Source organism: Mercurialis annua, linkage group LG5, assembly GCF_937616625.2.
Source record: "Mercurialis annua linkage group LG5, ddMerAnnu1.2, whole genome shotgun sequence".
Lineage (NCBI taxonomy): Eukaryota > Viridiplantae > Streptophyta > Magnoliopsida > Malpighiales > Euphorbiaceae > Mercurialis > Mercurialis annua.
This window is the reverse complement of record NC_065574.1, coordinates 37265312-37288265: the sequence shown is the minus strand read 5'-3', so window position 1 is coordinate 37288265 and position 22954 is coordinate 37265312. Positions and strand designations below refer to the sequence as shown.

The following is a 22954-nucleotide window of genomic DNA, read 5'->3' as shown; positions in this document are numbered from 1 at the left end:
GAAACGGAGACATTCCAAGAGGCATTTTAAAAGCTGTACCATATGCCCCTAACGCATCGTCTAACTTTAGTGACCAATTTTTTCTTGTGCCATACATTGTTTTCTCCAGAATTTGCTTCAACTCACAATTTGATACTTCAACTTGCCCACTCGTCTGGGGGTGATATGGAGTAGCGATGTGGTGGTAGACATTGTACTTCTTCATTAAGGCATCAAATTGCCTATTGCAAAAATGGGATCCACCATCGATTATTATGGCTCTCGGAGTGCCAAACCGATCCATTAGTCGCTTGACAAATTCCAACACCACTTTGGCATCATTTGTGGGTAAGGCCTCTGCCTCTACCCATTTGGAGACGTAATCCACACATACCAAAATATATTGCTTTCCCAAAGATACCAGAAACGGCCCCATGAAATCAATCCCCCATACGTCGAAAATTTCTACCTCTTGGATAGAAGTCAAGGGCATCTCATCTCGTTTAGAGATATTTCCAACTCGTTGGCAACGATCGCAATGATTTACAAAATCTTTTGCATCTCTAAAGAGTGTTGGCCAAAAGAATCTTCTCTCAAGTACGCGAGCATCGGTTCTTGCCGTACCATAATGCCCCGCATAAGATGACTCGTGGAAATGACTAAGAATGGGTAACATCTCGTTAAGCGGCACATATCATCTTAGCATTCTATTCCCACACACCTTGAAGAGATATGGTTCATCCCAGAGGAACCTTTTAACATCGCTTAAGAACTTCTTCCTTTGATGATAAGACATGTCATGTGGCATGATATTTGAAGATAAATAATTTGCAATGTCTGCATACCATGGTGTCTCCACCTCAGAGATCATTATAAGCATTTCATCTGGAAACCTTTCATTGATTTCCACTCCTAAAGCTATAGGTTCAGGAGTTTCTAACCTTGATAAGTGGTCAGCTACCACATTTTCCGTCCCCTTTTTGTCTTTGATTTCGATGTCAAATTGTTGCATGAGTAGCACCTATCGAATAAGTCTTGGCCTTGCGTCTTGTTTTGCGAAGAGATATCGCAGTGCGGCATGATCCGTATATATGACAACTTTGGAGCATAGTAGATATGATCGAAACTTATCCAACGCAAACACCACGGCTAGCATTTCTTTTTCAGTGGTGGTGTAGTTGAGCTGAGCTCCTGCCATTGTTAGACTTTCATAATAAATCACATGCAATTTCTTATCCTTTTTCTGCCCCAAAACACATCTTAGAGCTTGATCACTCGCGTCGCACATCAGTTCAAAGGGTAGCTCCCAATTTGGCAAAAAGATGATTGGCGCCGAGACTAGTGCTTTTTTTAACCTTTCAAAAGCTAGTAGACAGTCATTAGTGAAATCAAAAGGAGCATTTTTAACAAGCAAATTAGTAAGAGGTCTAGCAATTGAGGAGAAATCTTTGATAAAGCGACGATAGAAACCAGCATGCCCTAGAAAGGCACGAACTCCCTTAACAGTGGTTGGTGGTGGAAGTTTCTCGATCACTTCCGTCTCTAAAACTACTCCTTCTTCTTCTATCATGAAGCGGCACTTCTCCCAATTTAGCACTAGATTTGTCTCTTCACATCGTGCTAGAACTCGCTCGATATTCTTTAAGCATGCCTCAAAACAATCTCCAAATACTAAGAAGTCATCCATAAAAACTTCCATAACATCCTCCATGCATCGCTGGTGCATTACAGAGACCAAACGGTATCCTGCGATATACAAATATTCCAAAATAACAAGTAAAAGTTGTTTTCTCTTGGTCATCCGGAAAAATGAGAATTTGATTATATCCGGAATAACCATCAAAAAAACAATAAAAGCGTGGCCTGTTACCCGCTCTAAGATCTGATCAATAAAAGGTAACGGGAAGTGGTCTTTCCTCGTCTCTGTATTCAACTTGCAGTAGTCGATAAAGACACTCCATCCCGTCACTATCCTTGTGGAAATTTGCTCCCCCTTGCTGTTTTCAATCACTGTCATACCCCCTTTTTTCGGAACACATTGAATGGGACTTACCTATGGACTATCAGAATTGGGGTAAATAATTCCAGCATCAAGTAATTTCACAATCTCTTTGTGAACAACTTCTTTCATGTTTGGATTGAGTCTCCTTTGTCACTGTGCTAACGACTTGGATTCATCTTCAAGACGAATTTTATGCATCACCACCAATGGGCTAAACCCACAGATGTCAGAGATTTGCCATCTGATTGCCAAAATATGATTTTTGACCACTTGAATCACTTGTTGCTCTTGTGATTCTGCCAATTTGCTTGAGATTATAATCGGACATGTATTGTTTTCTCCGACGAATGCATACCTCAGATGAGATGGAAGTGTCGTAAGCTCCACTTTTGGTGGCTTAACAGAAGATGGTGGTGTTACCTTCTCGTTTCTGATTAACTCCTCGGGTGTAGGTTCATCCTCTTTAGGGTCTTCTCCCTCATCTTGTTCAGTTGGTTCTTCAGAGGTGAAAGATACCTCTGATGCTTGTGCAGATTTCATTCCCTCCTCCGCTTCACATATCTCAGAAGAGATCTGGAGGGAATTTGGCACAGCTTGTTGTTCTACAACCTTGTCCCCCGCTGAACAATTGGTAGATTAGACGAACTCTGTACCTAAAACCTTGAAATCGATTAGGTTAGTCCCAGTACCTTGGTTTATTGCTTCCATATTCATCTTGAGTTGTTCGGTCGCCATTTTATCGAATACATCAACTCGCATGCATCCTTCCTCTTCGGTAGCATTTCACATTAATTTTTTCATGTCAAATTCCACACTATCTTTGTCTATCCTTAGAGTCAATTTCCCAGCATGAACATCAATTAGCGCCCTTCCCGTATTCATGAAAGGACGCCCAAGAATCATGGGGCAGTTCTTATCAACTGCATAATCAAGATTGACAAAGTCTACGGGAAAGATGAACTTATCCACTTTGACTAGAACATCTTCGACTACTCCAAATGGTTTCTTGATTGACTGGTCATCCAGTTGGAGTACCATTGAAGTTTGTTTCACTGATTGATTACCAAACAAATTCCTGAAAAGAAATAGAGGCATAAAATTGATACTTGCACCCAAATCACATAAACAGTTGACAGCATCTAAACTTCCAATGGTGCAAGGAATAGTAAAACTCCCTGGATCTTTCAGTTTTGTGGGTAAGTCACTCAAAATGATTGAGCTGCAGTTTTCAGTCAATGGGATAGTGCCTTTACCTTCCCAATTCCGCTTGTTCATAATTATGTCATTGAGAAACTTCAGATACTATGACATTTCGCTAAACTTATGTTGATCTGGAGTTTCTTGAAGATTTCCAAAAAATTATGAAATTTATGGTTGTCTGGTGTTTTCCTGAGCCGATTTGGAAACGGTACCTTAGGCACATATGGAAGTGGTGGTTGTGGTCTAACCTTAGGAGTTGCATCCTCAACTACTACCTCCTCCCTTTCCTTTGTATTACTTGAACTCGCTTCGTTAACATTTGGCTCATCATTGACTTCGATAGGCTTCTTACCATGTGGATCATTAAGAGTCTTTTCGCTCCTAAGCTCAACAGCCTTAACTTGCTCCTTGGGATTCATCTATGTAGTGGAAGGTAAACCACCCAGGTTTCTACCTTGAATAGAGGTTGCTAATTGTGAGATTTGCACCTCGAGATGGTGGAAGGCAGCTGCTTGATTTTTATCTTTCTGTCGCGCTTCCACTTCAAATTTCTCAAATCGCTCCAATATTTTATCGAGTTTGCTTCCATCATCTTGATTCCTATTTAATTGGAATCCAGGAGGATTTTGCGGTCTACCACCGTAATTGTTAGAATTAAAATTACCTTGATTTGGTTGGTAGCGGTTCCCCGATTGAAAATTGGAACTTCCCGCATTTGCTTAAGTATTTGCATTGGTTGGACCCGTATGATTCGTATATTTCCAGGCAAAATTCGGATGATTCCTTCATCCTGGATTATAGGTGTTTGAGTATGGATCATTCTGTTGTCCTCCAACATAATTTACCTGCTCATTTGTGGCATGTTCTGTAACTAAGCATTCTCATCCTGAGTGGCTAAAAATTACCACAGAATTCACATCCTGCTTGCACTACTACTATCGGAGCATTCCTTTGTCCCACTTTCCTTTTTTATAACTCCACTTGAGCTTGAAGGGCAGAGTTCTTCATTTTCATCGCCTCTAACTCTTGGATCTGCTCTAAGGTCATCATGCTCCTATCATTTGATTGCCTCAGCCTCTCCGTAGGCCAAGAACTGCTATTCGTAGCTAACTCACTACAAAAAATTTGACTTGTTGTGACAAAATAATATGTGACAAACTATATTTTGTCATAATAAATAGGTTAATTGTGACAAAATATTTTGTCACAATAAGAGTTCAATGAAATAATATTGTGACAAATACATATTGTGTCAACCATTTTTGTCACTATAAAAATTAATTATGTTTTGTTGTGACTAACTATTTTGACAAAAAAATATTTTGTCGCCGTAATTTAAAATATTTTTATTATGACAAACTAAATTTTATCATAATATTTAAAAAAGTGGTGACAAAATTTATTTTGCAGCAATTAGATATATTTTGTCACTATAAAAGTTAATTATGTTTATTGTGACAAAGTATTTTGCCAAAAAACACATTTTATTATTGTATATTTGAAATAAAGTTATGATGATAAAATGAATTTTATCATAATTTGTAAAAATGTTGTGACAAATTTATTTTTGCAGCAATTAAGTGAAATTAAATGATATTGTAATAAATTAATATTGTGTCAATTTTTTTCGTCACTACAAAAAAAGTAAATATGTTTTTGTGACGAAGTATTTTGCCCAAACAAATGTTTTGTTCCCGTATTTTAAAAGTACAGTTATAACAACCGCATATGAACCTTATGTCAACCTTATAAAACACAAAATAAACACAAAATAGAGAATGAAAAAGGAATTGCAGAAAATATACATGTTAAAGAATAACTCGAAAAACATTCTTTCCACTACTGTTTATTGTGTCAAATGTATTTGTCAATAAAAAAAGTAAATATGTTTTTGTGACAAAATATTTTGCCAAAACAAATGTTTTGTTCCCGTATTTTAAAAAGACAGTTATAATGACTCAAAATGAACCTTATGTAAACCTTATGAAACACAAAATAAACACAAAATATAGAAAGAAAGGAATTCCAGAAAGTATATGGTAAATAATAACTCAAACAATAATCTTTACACTATAGTTTATTGTGTCATATTTATTTGTCACTATAAAAAAAAGTAAAAATATTTTTGTGACAAAGTATTTTGCCAAAATAAATGTTATGTGCCTGTATTTTAAACTATTGTTATAATAACTGTAAATGAACCGTTTGTCGAGCATATGTCAACCTTAGGAAACACAAAATACACATAAAATAGAGAAAGAAAAACGAATTGCTGAAAATAAATGGTAAAGAAGAAAATATATAAAGTTATAATGATAAAATAAATTTTAGTATAATATTTAAAGACTTTTGTGACAAATTTTATTTTACAGCAATTAATTAAAATTATACAATGTTGTGATAATTAAATATTGTGTCAAATATTTTTGTCACTATAAAAATTAATTATGTTTGTTGTGACAATAGATTTTGACAAAAACTGTTTTGTCACTGTATATAAAAATACAGTTATTATGATAAAATAAATTATATCATAATATATAAAAATAGTGTGAATAATTTTATTTTCCAGCAATTAAGCAAAATTAAATGATAGTGTGATTAATAAATGTTTGGTCACTATGTAATTAAAAAACAATCAATGATAATAGGATTAAATGGGTTATGAAATTATATTTTATTTTGATAGAAAAAGGTATGTGACACTAAGATTCAAATATCCAAATTAGGTTAACTTTTTATCTTATCAAAGCACTCTTCATTAGGGAAAAACTTTTTTTGCTGAATATTGACACCACACTACCGCATCAATTCCATTGTTGTACTTCTCACGCCACCGCACTTTCATCGATTCTGTGTTTGTTGCTGCTTATTTGTCCAGATATTTTTTAACTTAAGAAAAAAGACTAAATTGATTAATGTAGGATGAATTTCACATTCAAATTGCTTATTTGTTTAATTGATAATTTAAATTTTCAACTAATTCGTACAAACTCGAGGTAGGGCTTCAAACTCGACGAATTATCACCTATTCTCGAGTTTGTTATCTCAGTGAAAACAAGAACTCGAGGCTATGCTTCCATTTCGTCGAGTATTAAGACTTGCATCAAGTTTGTGCTTTAACAGAGATAAAAAAAAGTCGAGTTAAGGATGTAAGTCGTCGAGTCTTAAGCATGACATCGAGTTTTAACATTGCAAGAGACGTATAAACTCGAGTAACGTGTAAAAGTCGTCGATTATATAGCCTTACCTCGAGTATGTTTATAACTGATATGGCATGAAATTTCTAAGGTATAATAACCTATGCAAGTTTAAACAGAATTTCTGGCTAATAATACCTCATTAGAGAGGTTCCTCTTCTTTTTACAGTAACCCTAAACAAATGTTAGTTTTGTTTCAGAACCGCAGGTAGTTCAGGGAAAGCAATTGGAGATAAGTTTAAAATAGCTAACGATATCTAATTTGTAATAGGTAAGTTTTAATTATATTTTCAATTGATAGATTTGTACCAAATATTGATGTTGCCTAATATATTATTTTGGAATTAAAGGGACTCCATCAGACAAAAGTTGGATGAAGTCGTACCGATTTAGTTCATGTTATATTCAAGGGATCAAAAATTTTCTGAATATTGCAAAAGACTTTACTGATTCAAATGGCAGAGTTTGATGTCCATGCAAGAACTACATCAATATTTATTTGAAGCCATTGCAAGAAGTCAAAATGGATCTATATCAATATGGAATTAGTGAAAACTACACAAACTGGGTGTGCCATGGTGAGACTTCTCAACCTCGTGATAGTTTTGATGGCTCTATTAATTCGGACAATGAATTGGAGAATAGTGGAAATGATGTTTCAGAAATGTTAGATGATATGTATAATGCAACTTTTATAGACACCGACATTGAAGACAGACTTGTTAATCAAGATAATAACATGCTAGAAGGAGAAGTAGCAAAATTTGCTAAATTGTAGAATGATTCTCACTGTGAACTATATCCTGGAAGTCAAAAATATTCAAAGCTCTATTTTCTTCTTAAGATGATTAATATCAAAGCACTCACAAATTCTAGTAATAAGTCATTTTTTCGAATTTGGAGTTGTTCAAGGATGCACTCCCGAAAGGAGAAACCCATCCAAGCTCAAGTTATGAGGTTAAAAAATTGATGCGTGATTTAGGACTCGGTTACGTAACTATTGATGCTTGTGTAAATGATTGTGTGCTATTTTGGAAGGAAAATGAAAATCTTGACACGTGTCCAACTTGTAAGGCCCCTAGATGGAAATTAGATTTTGGAAAACGCAAGAAGGTTGCTCAAAAAGTTCTTAAACACTTCCCTTTAGTACCTAGACTTCAGAGGTTTTTTATGTCTAAAGATATTGGTGAAAATATGAGGTGGCATAAGGAGAAACTTGTAGATGATGATACGATTAGACATCCAGCTGATGCTACGGAATGGAAAGATTTTGACCAGAAATATGCTTGGTTTGGCAAAGATGCTCGTAACGTGCGGCTTGGGCTTGCTAGTGATTGATTTAACCCTTTTGGAAATATGAGCACGAGTTATAGCATGTGGCCGGTGATTGTGACGCCATATAACTTACCACCATGGAAATGCATGAAGGAGAAATTTTTGATGTTATCTTTGCTTATTCCTGGTATGGAATCTCCCGGAAATAATATCGATGTATATTTAAGGCCATTAATTGATGAGTTAAAAGAGTTATGGGAGACCGGTGTGACAACATATGATGCATATAGCGGTAAGAATTTTCAATTACATGATGCATTATTATGGACAATAAATGACTTTCCAGCATATGGAATGTTATCTGGATGAAGCACAAAAGGAAAATTGGCATGTCTTGTGTGTAATAAGTGGACGTGTTCGCTAACATTAAAAATTGGAGTGAAGCAATGTTACATGGGTCATCGGAGATATTTACATGCCCAACATTCTTGGAGAAAAAGCAGAAAATTTGATGGCAAACCAGAGCACGGGTCAAAGCCTGAAGAGTTGTCAGGAGATGAAGTTCTAAGGCAATTAGATTTGCTTCCTAAAGACCTGGTTTTTGGGAAGACACCTAACAAAAAAAAAACGTTCACGTGGTCTTGAAGAGCTCAATTGGACAAAGAGAAGTATATTCTTTAAATTGCCTTACTGGAAAATATTAAAATTACGTCATAATTTAGATGTAATGCATATTGAGAAGAATATATGTGAAAATATATTGGGTACGTTGATGAATATTGATGGAAAATCTAAGGATAACATGAAGGCTCGAATGGATTTAGAAGCAATGGGTATAAGAAAAGAGTTACATTTACATCAAAAAGGAAATAAATTTCTTATGCCACTTGCTTGTTATACATTACCGAAGCCTGCAAGGAGAAAGTTTTATGAATGGTTGCAGTCAATCCGGTTGCCAGACAGATATGCTTCAAATCTTTCTCGATGTGTAAGTGTGCAAAGTTATGGGGATGAAAAGCCATGATTATCATATATTCTTGCAACTGTTACTTCCAGCATCAATTTGTGGGTCTTTACGTAGTGAGGTTTACACTGCATTACCAGAGTTGAGCTCTTTCTTTACGGAGCTTTGTTCGAAGACTTTAAAAAGATCTACAAAGTTGCAGAGCGATATTATTTTGATAATATGTAAACTTGAGATGATATATCCTCCATATTTTAATGATGCATTGGCAATTCATCTGCCACATGAAGTAGAATTAGGAGGCCCTGTTCACTATAGGTGGATGTACTATATTGAGAGGTTAGTTGATAAGGAAATTTTATTTTTCGTTTTCTTGCTGCAGTTTTAACTATTTCTTTATATAACTATATGGTTTATTCACATTTACAACAAATTTGTTGTGCAGGTTCTTACGTACTTTGAAATATTATGTACGTAATTTAGCTCGACCGGAGGGTTCAATTGCTGAAGCGTATATCACTAAAGAATGTTTGAACTTTTGTTCACTGTATTTTCATGGGGTTGAGACAATATATAATCGCGTTGAGAGAAATAATTTTCCTGTGCAAATAGGAGTGGAAAATGGATTTTCCATATTTTCAAACAATGCAAGACCTTTACGAGATGCAGAATATAAAACGTTATCCCATTCTGATTTTGAAAAATTACAGTGGTATGTGCTTAATAATTGTGAGGATGTGGATGAATATCTGAAGTAGGTTATTTTATTTTGAAAAAACAAAGACTTTAGAGTTTCAAAATAGCTTTATTTTACACTTTTTATATAATTTTATAATAGTTCTGCATGATTCACATTGAAGAATTACAAAAGGAAAGTGTTATAGATTTGCAAAAAAGACACCAAACAGGATTTGCCAGTTGGTTCAAGGAGTGTGTAAGTATTATGCTATAAAAGTACTAAATATTGAATTATACCTCTAATTTCACGATTAAACTTATTTTTCAGGTTGGACGCCTACATGCTACTGGTTTGGTTGCATCAACAGATCATATATATGTGTTAGGATTAGGTCCTGATATACGAATTGCTAGGTATAGTGGGATAATTGTCAATGGAGTTAGGTTTCACACAGTTGAGCGTGATAATTTTCGTCAGACTCAAAATAATGGAGTTTCAGTAACGGGAGAGCATAAGTCGAAAGAAATCGAGTTTTATGGTGTGCTAACAGATATCATTGACCTCCAATATGATAATGGGAATCTGTTTTTTTTTTAAATGTGATTGGTGGGATGTTGGCGATAAAAGTGGAATTAAAACAGATGACAACTTAGTTTCTGTTAATATGAGTCGTAAATGGTATACAGGTGATTCTTTCATGTTGAGTTCTCAAGTACAGCAGGTTTTTTATGTCAGCGATATGAAAAATGGAGGTCATTGGAAAATTGTGCAAAAATCATTTCCCATGAATATATTTGATGTGCCAAAAAAAGGAAAAAGTGTGCAATGAAGATTCAATATTGAATGATGAGCCCTATCAGTAGTACGAGGCAGATAATTGTCATGAAGTCGATCAAGTTGGTGGTGAAAATTTGGAACTCTTGCACCCTGTAGATGTATTACCGGATGAAGTTGATGTTGGTCAAATGTCTCAAGTTCAAAACTCAAACCCGATTTATTATAGCGGTGAGGAGGATGATATTACAATCAATTATGATGATGCCGACACTGATGTACTTGAAGACTCAAATGACAGTAAAAATGAAGACGAAGAAGATGATTAGTGACTGAAATTTACCGCTTATTGAACTCTTTTTGGCTTCTTATAGCTTGTTTGTAAGTATGAATTTTACTGAGAGGTACTTTTTTATATTGCCTTGAATGTAGATTGTTGCATTTTGGTGTTTTATGGCAGTAGTTATGCGTAAACTCCATGATTGGATATATACTCGATGTTTTGATATTGCCTTGAATGATTGAAATTGAAGCACAACATGAAGTTTGTGGAAAACTGGATAGCAGAAACTCGATGTGTCGATGAAAACTCGTCGAGATATTTGCCACACATCGAGTTTGAATGTATGGAATTATGAGATATTAGCTAAACATTCAATTGATTCCTTTGGTTTAGTTTGATTTTATGGTTTGGTGTAATACCAAAAACTGAATTGAACTTTTTCTAACTTCTAATATGGAACCGAACTGAAAAACTGAATTGAACTTCTGCCTTTTAATATAACTATTAAGAATTCACTATTTTGCGGAAATTTGCTAAATTTTGAAAGATTTGCCAAAAGACTACAATATCAAGGCTAAATAGTACACAACTTGAATCATGTATGCTTGATATGTAAAACTAAATAGAATTGGGCTTGATGTTCACAAATAACTTTACTCATTCTATATGTGGTATAAAAGAGTCGAATAGAGTAACGAAGGACGATTTACATAAATCGACTGAAAGAGCCCCCTATTGTAATTACCTGTTTTTACACATACCCTAAAATAGACTTGCATTAAGAAATAAATGGACATTTATGTCCTCCAAGCGAAATAAAAGTGTGACAAAAAGGAAAGACGTTCTTTACAAACAAAAAACAATAACATTTTTCATCTTGAACCTCCATAAATTAGCTTCCTCTTCACTCCTTAAGCAGATGTTCACTTGAGTTTAAGAGGACCTTCATCTTCACTAACACATGAAGAGTTTTCCTTCCAACGCGCATACAAATATAATGACGAGGCGTAACGAGCACGGTGTTCTTTGACATCATAATCATGCCCCATAACTTTCCCATCAACAAAGAACTCAGCAGCGGAAAACATATGAACTCCACAATCACTACGAAAAGTGAGTTAAAATAAAAAAATAAGACATAAGGTTGACATATGGTTGACATTAAGGTCATATTCTGTCACCATAACTCTTTAATATACCCCAACTAAATAAAATTAAAAACAAATTATAGACTTACACATCATTTTGGATAGGCATGTTTTCCACAATCTCTATTCTGAACGGATCAGTTATTCTCTTTCCCTCGTAAGCACCGGCAGTTGTATCGATGTCATCTCGAGAATCATAAAAATTGGTAGCTTGAAGGAATAGTGGAAGCAACACAGTATAGCAAGTAACATATTCAGTTGCTGATATGTCATATTGCGCCGACCTCAACGAATTGTAGATATAGATGCATCGTTCCTTGAAATTCAGATGAGCCAAGATCCAATGCCAATCGTTAACACAATTTATCGGAAAAAAAACAACGTCAACATTAGCCCACTTGGTATTGCAACGCATAAAACCACCTTTAATGTAGACAGCCACTATATGTTTCGAAGAAACAAGTGACACATCTTGCTTTTTCATGTATATTGTGTAGAGATGGTAAAACCAGGATTTCGTTTCAATATCAACCACGCCAAGATAAAGACGGGGATGGAAGATGTCAATCTTTGAATCGTATAACCAGCTTTGCCTTCAAAACAAACAAAGAAAAAAATAATTAAATAAGTGAGCATAAAAATAAATGAAAATAAAGTAAGTTGAGATGCGAACTTGGTGCCTTCAGGACGTCCTTCTCCATCCAATTATGAATGATTTCTTGTTTGGTGGCATCACTAAATAAAATGTGATTAGCATCAAATGGACAAATACAGACTTTATAACCAGTTTGCGTCGGTATGATGCGCCTTGAAGAAAGACCAGACTACCAAAAACATAAGAGAGGACACAGTAAGTAATCTGATATCAACTCTATATATACTTTATGTGAACCATCATATATAAAATTAAACAATAAATAGAATTTAAAGCAAACAATACCTCCTTTGATTTAAATTCAGCAATAGATTCACTTGCATTTTTGTTAGTCTGATTAATGGTGTCATCTGCTGGAGATTTTAAATTCACCTCGCTTTGTCGCAAAACCTAGTAAATTGACAATAAATAAATTAATATAGTTAATCAAAATAGCTTAATTTCAAATTAGTAAATATACCTCAAAAGTCGGAGAGATAACATCAACGTGTTCTGAAGAAACAAGAACACAAGGTTCACCACGGTCATCCTTGCCTTCAAGTACAGCCTTCTCGCAAACCAAATCTTCCAATTCGATTTTTTCAGCACCTTCTTCTTCATCAGCAGACTCCCTACCATCCCTTTCTTTGCCGGAAGTTGCTTTAGTATTAGCAGAAACAGGAACAACAAACTCCCTACCATCCCTTTCTTCTCGTTTCGTTACTATGGAAGTACCATTTTGACTTTGTTTCTTTGAAATCTCCTCTACAGGAAGAACAACCTTTTTTTCTTTGTCGACACTTGTCTACAAGCCATCAGAAACATCTTGTTTCTCAATTTCAACCTGATACAGATATGGAGTTCATATTAGGTTCACATCAAGTTACAATAACATAATATGAAATAACATAAATTATATTTCACTTAACTCTAAGTGATAAAAGTACAAAATACATAAATCAAAACAAATTACCGTTTTAGAATCACCAATAAGAGTTAGCCTTGCATTCAGTGAATTGACAACTGTCAAAAGTTCGGAATATTTGGAAGTGAATAAACGTTTCAAATCAATTATATCATCCTTCATCGTCTTTTGACCAGCCATCAAAATTTCCAGCTTCTCTTCCATAACAGTTAAATCTGAAGTGTTCGACGTTGATTCACCGTCCTTCAATATATCAAATGCCGGACAATAACCCTCCTCGTTTCCCTTAATTTTTTTGAATAAGTCACCTAGACGAAGGACATTGCTCTCTGCCGGGGTTGGAACAATCGATCGGATAATCATCTACACATAACAAATGAAAACCATATATGAAAACAGAGAAAATGATAAATTAATTTTGAAAAATTGAAAATTTTACACATATGAACCTCATCGGATGCAATCTCAACAAATAAATCCCTGTCAACATCAATGTATTTTGCAGGAGCGAATGCTTGCCATCTCATAATCCGCAGGATATCAGCTTTGTTGACTAGCTGAGCAAAGGTATTTTCCACCGCCGGGCAACACTCGTAGAACCAACATACCAGTGCATATGGGAAACCTTGAAGGCGATACTGGTAAATGTTGTCTTCAATAATAAGAGATCCTGGACTAAGAATAGCTCTTTTCGACAAAGAATCAAACGTGTACTTGAAAATGTCAATACCCCATTAATAGTCGTTCAAATCAGCCGAATCAACTACGTCAAAGTCCTTCAAAGGGATACGAGCAGTCTTCGGTGAAGCAAGCAAGAAGTTATGCAAAAAAATGCATAAATGCTATCTTAAACCCATCCTCCTCCGACTCCCAACGCCTAGCTTTAAAAAAATCATGAAGGGTCTGTTTAGAAACAGATTGCAACCCGCTGAAGTACTTATCCAAAATGCCATTTTCAACTTTTGTATAGGCATACTTACTGTTGTCACCTTGACAGTTTAAACCCGAGATCAAAGCAAATTCGTCGATTCCGAATTTCAGCCTATGACCGGCAACCTCAAACCACAACTCAGACTTGTTTAGCTGCTCAACCTCCCTCAATAATAAACAATTTATGATCTGATTTTGCACTTTGATCTTAGGAATATCAAGGAAGTAGCCAAAGTAAGAGTGTCTAAACTTTTCCAATTCACCTGGAGTAAGAGTCGATTTGATATCACAAATGACATCGTATGACATGCGCGTATCAATCATCGAGTGAACACGATCTTCTCGGTTTACTTTAAACTGCCATAGCTGTATGGAAATTAGAGTGAAAACTGTTAGATATCAAAAATCTGACCCAAACAAAATTCAACTCTTTTTCTGTTTTGGTGTTCAAACTTAAATAGAAAATAAATTATTCAAAAGCACAACCAAACACATTAAGTTCTTATCAAATAGCATACAAGAAACATTGCCAACTTTGTAAATCCAACCTCTAACATTTCTCTCAAAACAATGCCCAAAAATAACCAAATTAAAACCTGAAATTTCATTGTCAAACCCAGTAGAATGGTGGAATTAACCTTCAAAAACTGACTATGTGAACCCTAAAAAGATAGATTTCAGAACTGTACTTTCAAAACTAACTACCAACCAACCTAACCAGAATTTTATATAAATAGAATTCCAAACACTCATACTAAAACAGAATTTCAAACAATCATATAAACAGAATCAATTTATTATTCTAAGACATCAAACAAAAATGAAGCAGCAGGTTCTTAATGTTCATATTATAAAATAATGAAATCATACCTTAGGAGCAGATTTCTTGGATTCAGTTCTGGAAATGTCTTTGTGTTTCTTCAATTTCAGAGGTAAATCGTCTGTATGTCTCTTCTTATTCAAATATATTGGAGATGGAGGAACTGAAGCTTCTCCAGTTGACACCACCTTTGTCTTTTTTGAAGCTTTTTTTGCACCGGCCTTCTTACCCATATCTGCGATTTTGATGTTGTCGTCATTATCAGTGGCACCGCGTGTAGTCACTATGGATTTAGGTCATAAGAAAAACAAGGTCAATTAGGAAAGAAAGAAAGAGTTTTGATTAGGAATGAAATCAATTGTAAAATTATAAAATACCCATTTCCCGCTACATGAAAAAGAAAAGGAGGTAAATTATTTGGTGCATTAGAAACACACTAAGACACATATACCTTAGATAGGGATAAAATAGGAATAACAAATTTAAAGGGTGTTGAAAATAAAATAATGTTTTCAATAGAGGTACTTTTTGAAGGAAAAATATTAAATCAATAATATAAACTTTTAAGATTTTAATTGATTTGGTATAATTTTAATAATTAAAAACATTAAAATGATTATTTTGATTAGGGTTAATTGTGCATATACAGAACTGGACAAGAAAATACTCGAGGTGTGGCTAAATACTCGATGAGCTTTAACCCTGACCTCGAGTTGTTCTTGTTCAGTTCTGCATAAACTCGATGCTGGGTTAATATTCGGTGAGTTTAAACCTAACATCGAGTTTGTGCTTGTCCAGTTATGCCAAACTCGATGTCAGGCTTTGTTTTTGTCGAGTATGTATCCCAACCTCAAGTTATTTTGAAAATTACTGCAATTGAACAATAAACCTCCCACTTTTCTTTAGAAACCTAGAATCGAAACGAGTGAAAAAAAAAAATCCTCTAATCTTCCCCTTTCCACAACCCGAACCCTAGCCTCTATATTCATCAAATTTCTATCATAATCTTATCAAATCATCAACCAAAATCATGGTATCAACAAAGGGACGAGATAAAAGAGTTGGTTCAAAAGGGAAATCTTCAAGTTCAACTATGCCTCTGAAATTTGTTAGAAGAGAAGATTTGTCCTCAAATTATGATTATCCATTTTCAATTTTCTCCGACGAAAAAGGTATTCGTTACGAAACCATTTCACGCAAGCCTATTGTTATACCTAGATATTTTGATTATGCTTTGTTGACTAGGTTGGGTTTGAAATAAAAATGGATGAAATAGTTGGTAGAATGAGTTTAAATTTTCTTGCACATGGTAAGTATCAAGTTTATAAAGAGTTAACTAGAGAATTTTATACCACCTTGAGTTATGCCTCTAAGAATTATAATAAAAGGGGTTGATTATATCATAGGGTATTATTTTATTAATCAGAAATTGAAGTTGCCTAAAGGTGGCATTAGAGGTTGTCCTTCAAATTTTGATGTTAATAGAGTATGGAAGCAATTGACTGGTGAAGACTCGGTCGATTTACAACAAGCTCCTAATGGACTCATAATTGAACCATCATATCTTATATTTCATAAATTCCGTTGTCATTCTATATGTGGTAAAAAAAAGTCGAATAGAGTAACGAAGGATGATTTACTAGTACTTGACTATTTAGTGCGACGTTCGGCAAAAAGTGTTGATTTCATACACTTAATTTTTAAAAGCAAGATGACCATGGTCACATCATCTAAAGTTGCACTTGGAAATGTTCATTTTGTAACTTGTATAGCCTTGCTTCATAGTGCTATTGATGATGATGATTTGCAGAAGATGGAATGTTTGGGGGATGCGTACCTTAATGAAACTATACTCCGTAAAGCCGACATTCTTGATCTGGATGGAGAATTAATGAATGTAAAGGACCGAAATTGTTATTTAATTAAAACCGGCCAGCCGAGAAGAGGAAAGGGAAGAAAATAAGAAATTGAAGATGACCCTGACAGAGATGAGGAAAATGTAAGTAGAGAACTCGAAACCGAGAATGCTCACGATGAGGTGGTGAGGGATGATGTCGGTTTAGATCAACCAAGAGAGGAGTAAGTGAGGCGACCAAAAAAGCCGAAGCGAAGGGGAGCTTTTGAAGAGGAAGTACTTTCTTTGTTAAATGAAACAAAGTCGAGGTTGACTAATATTGAAACATCTATCCAAGAGATTAAACGAGAACCACGAAGGTCACATCGCCGATGGAAGGCTTGTTTCGGCACCTTGGGAGCACATGATCCTTCACCTCCACATACAACGGAGAATTAAGGTTAGTAACAAACAAATTATTTTGATTATTTCATATCTGTCTGCTATCATGCATACAAATGTTATCAGTTGGTTTATGTCATTCATTTGGTTTCTAGGCATTACTTTTCTTCCTTAACCAATCTGTTTTCCAAGTTGCAGATAAGATGGGTGGCTGCTGTATAATTGCATAGCTGTTTCTAAATGTCTAATTCTGGATATGTTGTTTTGAAGACTTGGAGATGCAGTTTTGAAGATGTGGAGCTGAAATTGTATTGTTGATTACTGATTTGGTATTTTGAATTTGGAGGTTTATGCATTTGAACATGAATAGGTTTAATTGTGATAAACTCATGTGTTATTAGTAGGTCTGAAATGTTATTATCTAGTCTGAATATTAACAGGTCTAAATGCTATTATCAAGTTTGAATATTAACACTTGTTAATTCTGGATCATTGTACACTAATATGTTTTTTGTAAAAATTTAAAATTTAAGTTTGTTAAATTATTATAAATTAGGATAGCTAGATGACTTTTATTGATTAAGTTTTCTTATAAAGGCAAAGAATAAAAAGTGATAAATTTAAATATTTATGAATTGAAAATATGTAATTAATTTTTTACATCAGTCTTTTAGCTATTATTTTTCTATTGAACCAATTTTTAATATTTAAATATCTAAATCCGTATAAAAAAAGGATATGATCTAGATAATTTGAATAAATGTTAATATTTTACAAATTTAAATATTTAAATATTAAAAATATGTAATTTATTTCTTACATCGGTCTTTAAACTTTTATTTTTCGGTTGAGTCGATTATTTAATATTTAAATATGAAATTTATTAATATATTAGGATATGATCTAGATAATTATTATTTTTTTGGTAATTTTTTTCATAAAATTTTAAATTACATTATTAAAATGTATAAACTTTATAGAATGCAATGACATAATAACATGATCTGTGTGTGCTATTCATAACTTGTGATTATTAAAGTGTGTATTGTCTGAACCAATCTGTTTTCAAAATTGCAGATGAAGTGCCTGGTTTCAGTATATGTACATGAATTTGACATCTATGTACTTGAAAACAAGTAGGTTTAATTGTGATGAAATCATGTCTTATTTTACGAGTAGGTTGAATTTGTAGGTTTATTTTTACATCTCATATAAGTTGAGGTACATGCAACGTAAATTGAGACACATGTAACATATATTTTACGTTTTCTTAATTTTTATCGAAAGTTATAAAATTAACTTCACGTAAATTTTGCCACATTGTTTTTCTAATGTAACAATGGAATTAAAACAGATGGCAACTTAGTTTCTGTTAATTTGAGCCGTAAATGGTATACAAATAATTCTTTCGTGTTGAGTTCTCAAGTATACATGAGTTTTTTTATGTCAGCGATATGAAAAATGGAGGTCCTTGGAAAATTGTGGAAAGTTATAAAATTAACTTCACGTAAATTTTGCCACATTTTTTTAGCGGCCATTAAAAAAAATTAAATGTTGTTTTATTTTTTTAGCGGTCATTAAAAAAAATTGAATGTTGCTAAATGTTGTTTTTGCTAACCCTAACACTAATCCTAACCCAAAACCTTAAACCCTAAACCCTAAACCCTAACCCTGACCCTAACCCTAAGCCCTAAACCCTAAATCCTAAACCCTAAACCCTAAAATACAATTTCAGTAATGGTTATGCGAGTAAAATCATATTCAACTGAATAAATTTAGCTATTAAAAATTCAAATTATACTAATTCAAAACATTAAAATAAATTATAAGAATAGGCAAAAGTGAAAAAATTTCTTGTTGTTTCAATTTATTAACAAAAGACATATATTACCTCCAAAAATATTAAGACAAAATATTGTTTTGAAATATTTATGGGAGAGCGATAGAAATGACGCGGTCAACTATTACTTTGAATAACACATAAATTAATTATAAGTAACCATAAATAACCGTAAAATCAACCATTTATCAACTTTAGACTCTTTATTTTGCTTTTAATATGGGATACAAAGACTTTTTATTTTCCATTTTGCTTCTAGATATCTAAAGGAAAGTGGTGATATTTGGATTAAGTTGAAAAAAAAAACAGATTATAACTCGAGGACATTGTTTAAAATCGTCGAATATTTGCTATTTTATCGAGTTATTACGAGTTCAGTAGAGCATATATTCGATGAAATATATAAAACTCGTCGAGTTTCTGGACTAACTCGAGTAACAAACAAATTTTCTGCAACAAGATTTTCAGAATATATCTCAAACTGATTAGATTTGCCAAGATTTTGACAAATCAAATCAGGAAAAGTGAAAAACGAATTTAGTAGGAGGAAAACAATATTAAAATAGGAGGGAAACGAAAAAAAAGAGGGAAACAAAAATAATTTTGTCCTTATTTAATTTTTTAATTAATGAAAGTTCCCTCTAAAAGGAAATTTGTTTGGCATTAACCATAATTGCATGAATCACGCTGTTGAATGACAAAATAAAGTGGTTTCTTATTTCTTATCAATATATCGATCATAGAAAGAATTACAAACAATTCTCACCATACTTGTTCTTCAATTTAATTTGTTTCAATGATTTTCTAAACAATGTCACCTAGTACTAGAAAAAGAGTTATATCGTTTAGCGAATTACAAAAATCAGTTAGACTGAAAGCTCATTTGAGGAAGGTGAATGACAAATCATTGATGAAAAAGATAGCACAACAATCTCAGACTACCGAAACTGAGTCGGAACCTATTCCTCCTTTGGTGAATACTACATCTCCGTCTCCTCCAATTAAAAACCAAAATATTATTGAACATCACAACCACCGTGATGATTCAACAACTCAAGGACCAGTGGCTGCTGAAGTTAATACAGTTGGTGAAGCTGAAGCCATGTCCTCTGAACCAAAAAATATTGATGAAGGTTAGGTTGAATTTATTTTGTGTTGAATTTATTTTGCTTAGAGAATTGATACAATTAGCAAATGGAATTGTGTTTCAATTCTTTTTCTGGAACGGAAATATTATTTTCAAGTTATTTATTACCATATATTTTCTGCAATTCGTTTTTTTTCTCTAATTTGTGTTTCATAAAGTTGACATACGGTTGACATAAGGTTCATATTATGTTACAAAAACTTTTAAAAACTGCATCTAAATAAAATTTAAAAATAGTATAAGACATACATATCAATTTGAATAGATAAGAAAACTGACATGAGATAAACTGTAGTATTTCTTAGGTCTTCTTCCCAAAAAAAAAGTGTTTTAATGCTTTTTCCAGAATGGAAAGATTGTTTTTCATGTTTATCTTTACCATATATTTTTCTGCTATTCGTATTTGTTTCTCTATTTTGTTTTTCATGCGGTTGACATAAGGTTCATATTTGGTCACAAAAACTTTTTAAAAACTGCATTTAAATTTAAAATAGTATAAGACATACATATGAAATTTTAAAATAGTATGAGAATTACATATAAAATTTAATAGAGAAGCAAACTAGTATGAGGTAAAGTTTAGTATTTCTTACGTATTCTTCTATTCCTTGTTTGTTTTTTTTTCTGAGGTTGACATATGGTTGAGACGTAGTTTATATTCAGTCACTATAACTTTTAAAAAACTGCATATAAATAATTTTTTAAAAAAGTACATATCAATTTGGAAACAAAAAGCAAACTAACATGAGGTAAACTGTTGTACTTCTTAGGTCCTCTTCCAAAAAAGAATGGTAGAGGGAAAGCTAGAGGATTTGAAGTTAAAAAAATGACTAAAGATGGTTCAAAAATTGGTGGAATTTTGATTGCAAAAACAAACAGATTACCAATTGGTCATTCAAAAAAGATATTTAAAATGGAAATTGGTATTGTCACTCGATTAATGGCACCCCTAGGTAAACTTTATTGGTCTCAAATAAGCGCTGAACAAAAAAAAGCTTTACTTACAACTATTCAGGTAAAATTAATAACTATTTTATAGCATACTTGTTATTTCAATTAATTATATTCTTATAATATGTGACTATTCATATGTTTTTTTATTGATAGGGTGAATTTGAGATTGATTTAAGTGATCCATATGCAAGAGAAGTAGTATATGGAATGATGGCTAGACGATTTAGAAACTTCAAGTATTAATGTCACTTACACTATAAGACGTTCTCTACTCGTGAGGAAGCTGAAAAACATCCACCCAAGGATGTAAAAATTAACGATTGGAAGAACTTATATGAACATTTTGATGAACATGCACACTTTAAGATAACATTTCAATTTTATATACAATTGTCTATTATCGTTTGCTAAAAATGAGTAGTTTATTATCTAATTAGTTGCTAGTATGATTCCAATTATATCTAAATTAGATTCACATATTGTGTTCTGAACGACAATACAAGGTTTGTTCAAAGCATTTTAATATTAAACGATTTTTAACCTTTGCATGATTTATTTCATCTCTGAAGAAGCTTAAATTCGAGGTTAGCCTTGAAACACTTCGAGTTTAAAGCCTCTCCTCGAAAATGAGCTTCTCCAAAAATGAAAAACTCGAGGAATGAATGATCTCGTAGAGTATTTTTCCTTCCTCGAGTTAGTTCATATCTGAGAAGTTCAAACTCGAGGTTAGGCTTGAAACTCTTTGAGTTTTATGCCTTACCTCGAGTTCAAATGTCTCCATAGTTAACGTAACTCGAGGAAATGCTTGAATTTCGCCGAGTATTTGGAATTTTATCGAGTTATGCTTCTGAGATACGAATAACGCTGCTAGTTTTGTTAAAATAGTTTATTTCTAACTATATAAAGCTTTTATTATTGATAATATGATATGTACCTTTAAATTTTTTATATGTTGGCTTTATTATAATAGGCTCGAAGCACTATCAACATTAATAATTGCAAGAAAGTGACCTTTTCTCACACTTCGGGATCAAAGTCTTATTGCCAACGTTTGTATGAAATGGTAAATATGAATTTATATGTAATCTTTTTTTGATTTCGTATTTAAATTGTTTATTCTTTAGTTTTTAATCAATTGTATGAACGTCATAGGAAACATCTGAAGTCATTGATGAAGAGCCACTTGAAATGAGGCTCTACTGTCAAACACACCGTAAAAAAGACGGCTCATGGATTGACCCACAAGCTGGAGATAAATACATAAGTTCTTTTGTATATATATAGTTATCTAAACACAATTTTATAAAGTGTTATTAAAGCATATTTCTATTCTTATGAACAAATGGAAGCTATTCGCTCAAAAGCACTCGAGGAAGGCGTTGCAATTTATGGGAGGAAAATTCTACAAAAGGTTTTGGATATACCAAAGTCTGGTTATGCTCGTGGACTCGGATATGGAGCCAAACGGATAACAGCTAAAGAATCAGAGTTTGAAGCTCGTTTACAAGCGGAGAAGTTTGAGACTGAAAAGTAAGTTAAAGAACTAAATGACCAAATTCAAAATGAACAGGTGAAAATTGACAACATTTCTCAATCATATAGCAAACTCAAGCATCTTGTTCAACAAATGTTGAATGCAAAAGATGATGAGGCAATATCTATTGATGGCGACGAAACATACATTGATGGCTGCGAAAAATCTCTTGATGACGAACCATCTAATGATTGGTATGTGACGGCTTACTTAAATATATATTTTAATTCGTTACGCTTTTTTTTTATAATTTCAAAAGTATTCACTTAATTATGTCAGTTTGAAAATAAAAGTGTATATAATAAACGTATTTTTTTTCTTGCAGATGGGAATTGTTGAAATGAAAGAATATGGACGTCTCCTATATCAAAAGTTAGACTTAATTTAGTTTCTTTTCTTTATAGCAAGTAGTTTACATGTTTGCATACGA

At 33.3% G+C, this 22954-nt stretch overlaps 1 protein-coding gene across 1 annotated transcript; it reads right to left on the bottom strand.

Moving 5' to 3' along the window:
- Nucleotides 1-2764: 2764 nt before the first annotated feature.
- On the bottom strand, nt 2765-3600 carry LOC126681813 (uncharacterized). The gene is made up of 2 exons (XM_050377369.1): nt 3394-3600; nt 2765-3247 (listed from the first exon to the last, which is right to left on the bottom strand). Exons 1-2 carry the CDS (start codon nt 3598-3600, stop codon nt 2765-2767), a joined length of 690 nt encoding a protein of 229 aa, XP_050233326.1.
- Between the last annotated feature and the right edge of the window lie 19354 nt (nt 3601-22954).

Excerpts from the sequence above, each read along its gene's own strand:
- LOC126681813 (XM_050377369.1), bottom strand. The coding sequence starts at position 3,600 with ATGAATCCCAAGGAGCAAGTTAAGGCTGTTGAGCTTAGGAGCGAAAAG. Across the intron at positions 3,248-3,393 it reads CACTTCCATATGTGCCTAAG|CGGAATTGGGAAGGTAAAGG; the intron begins GTACCGTTTCCA and ends ATTATGAACAAG.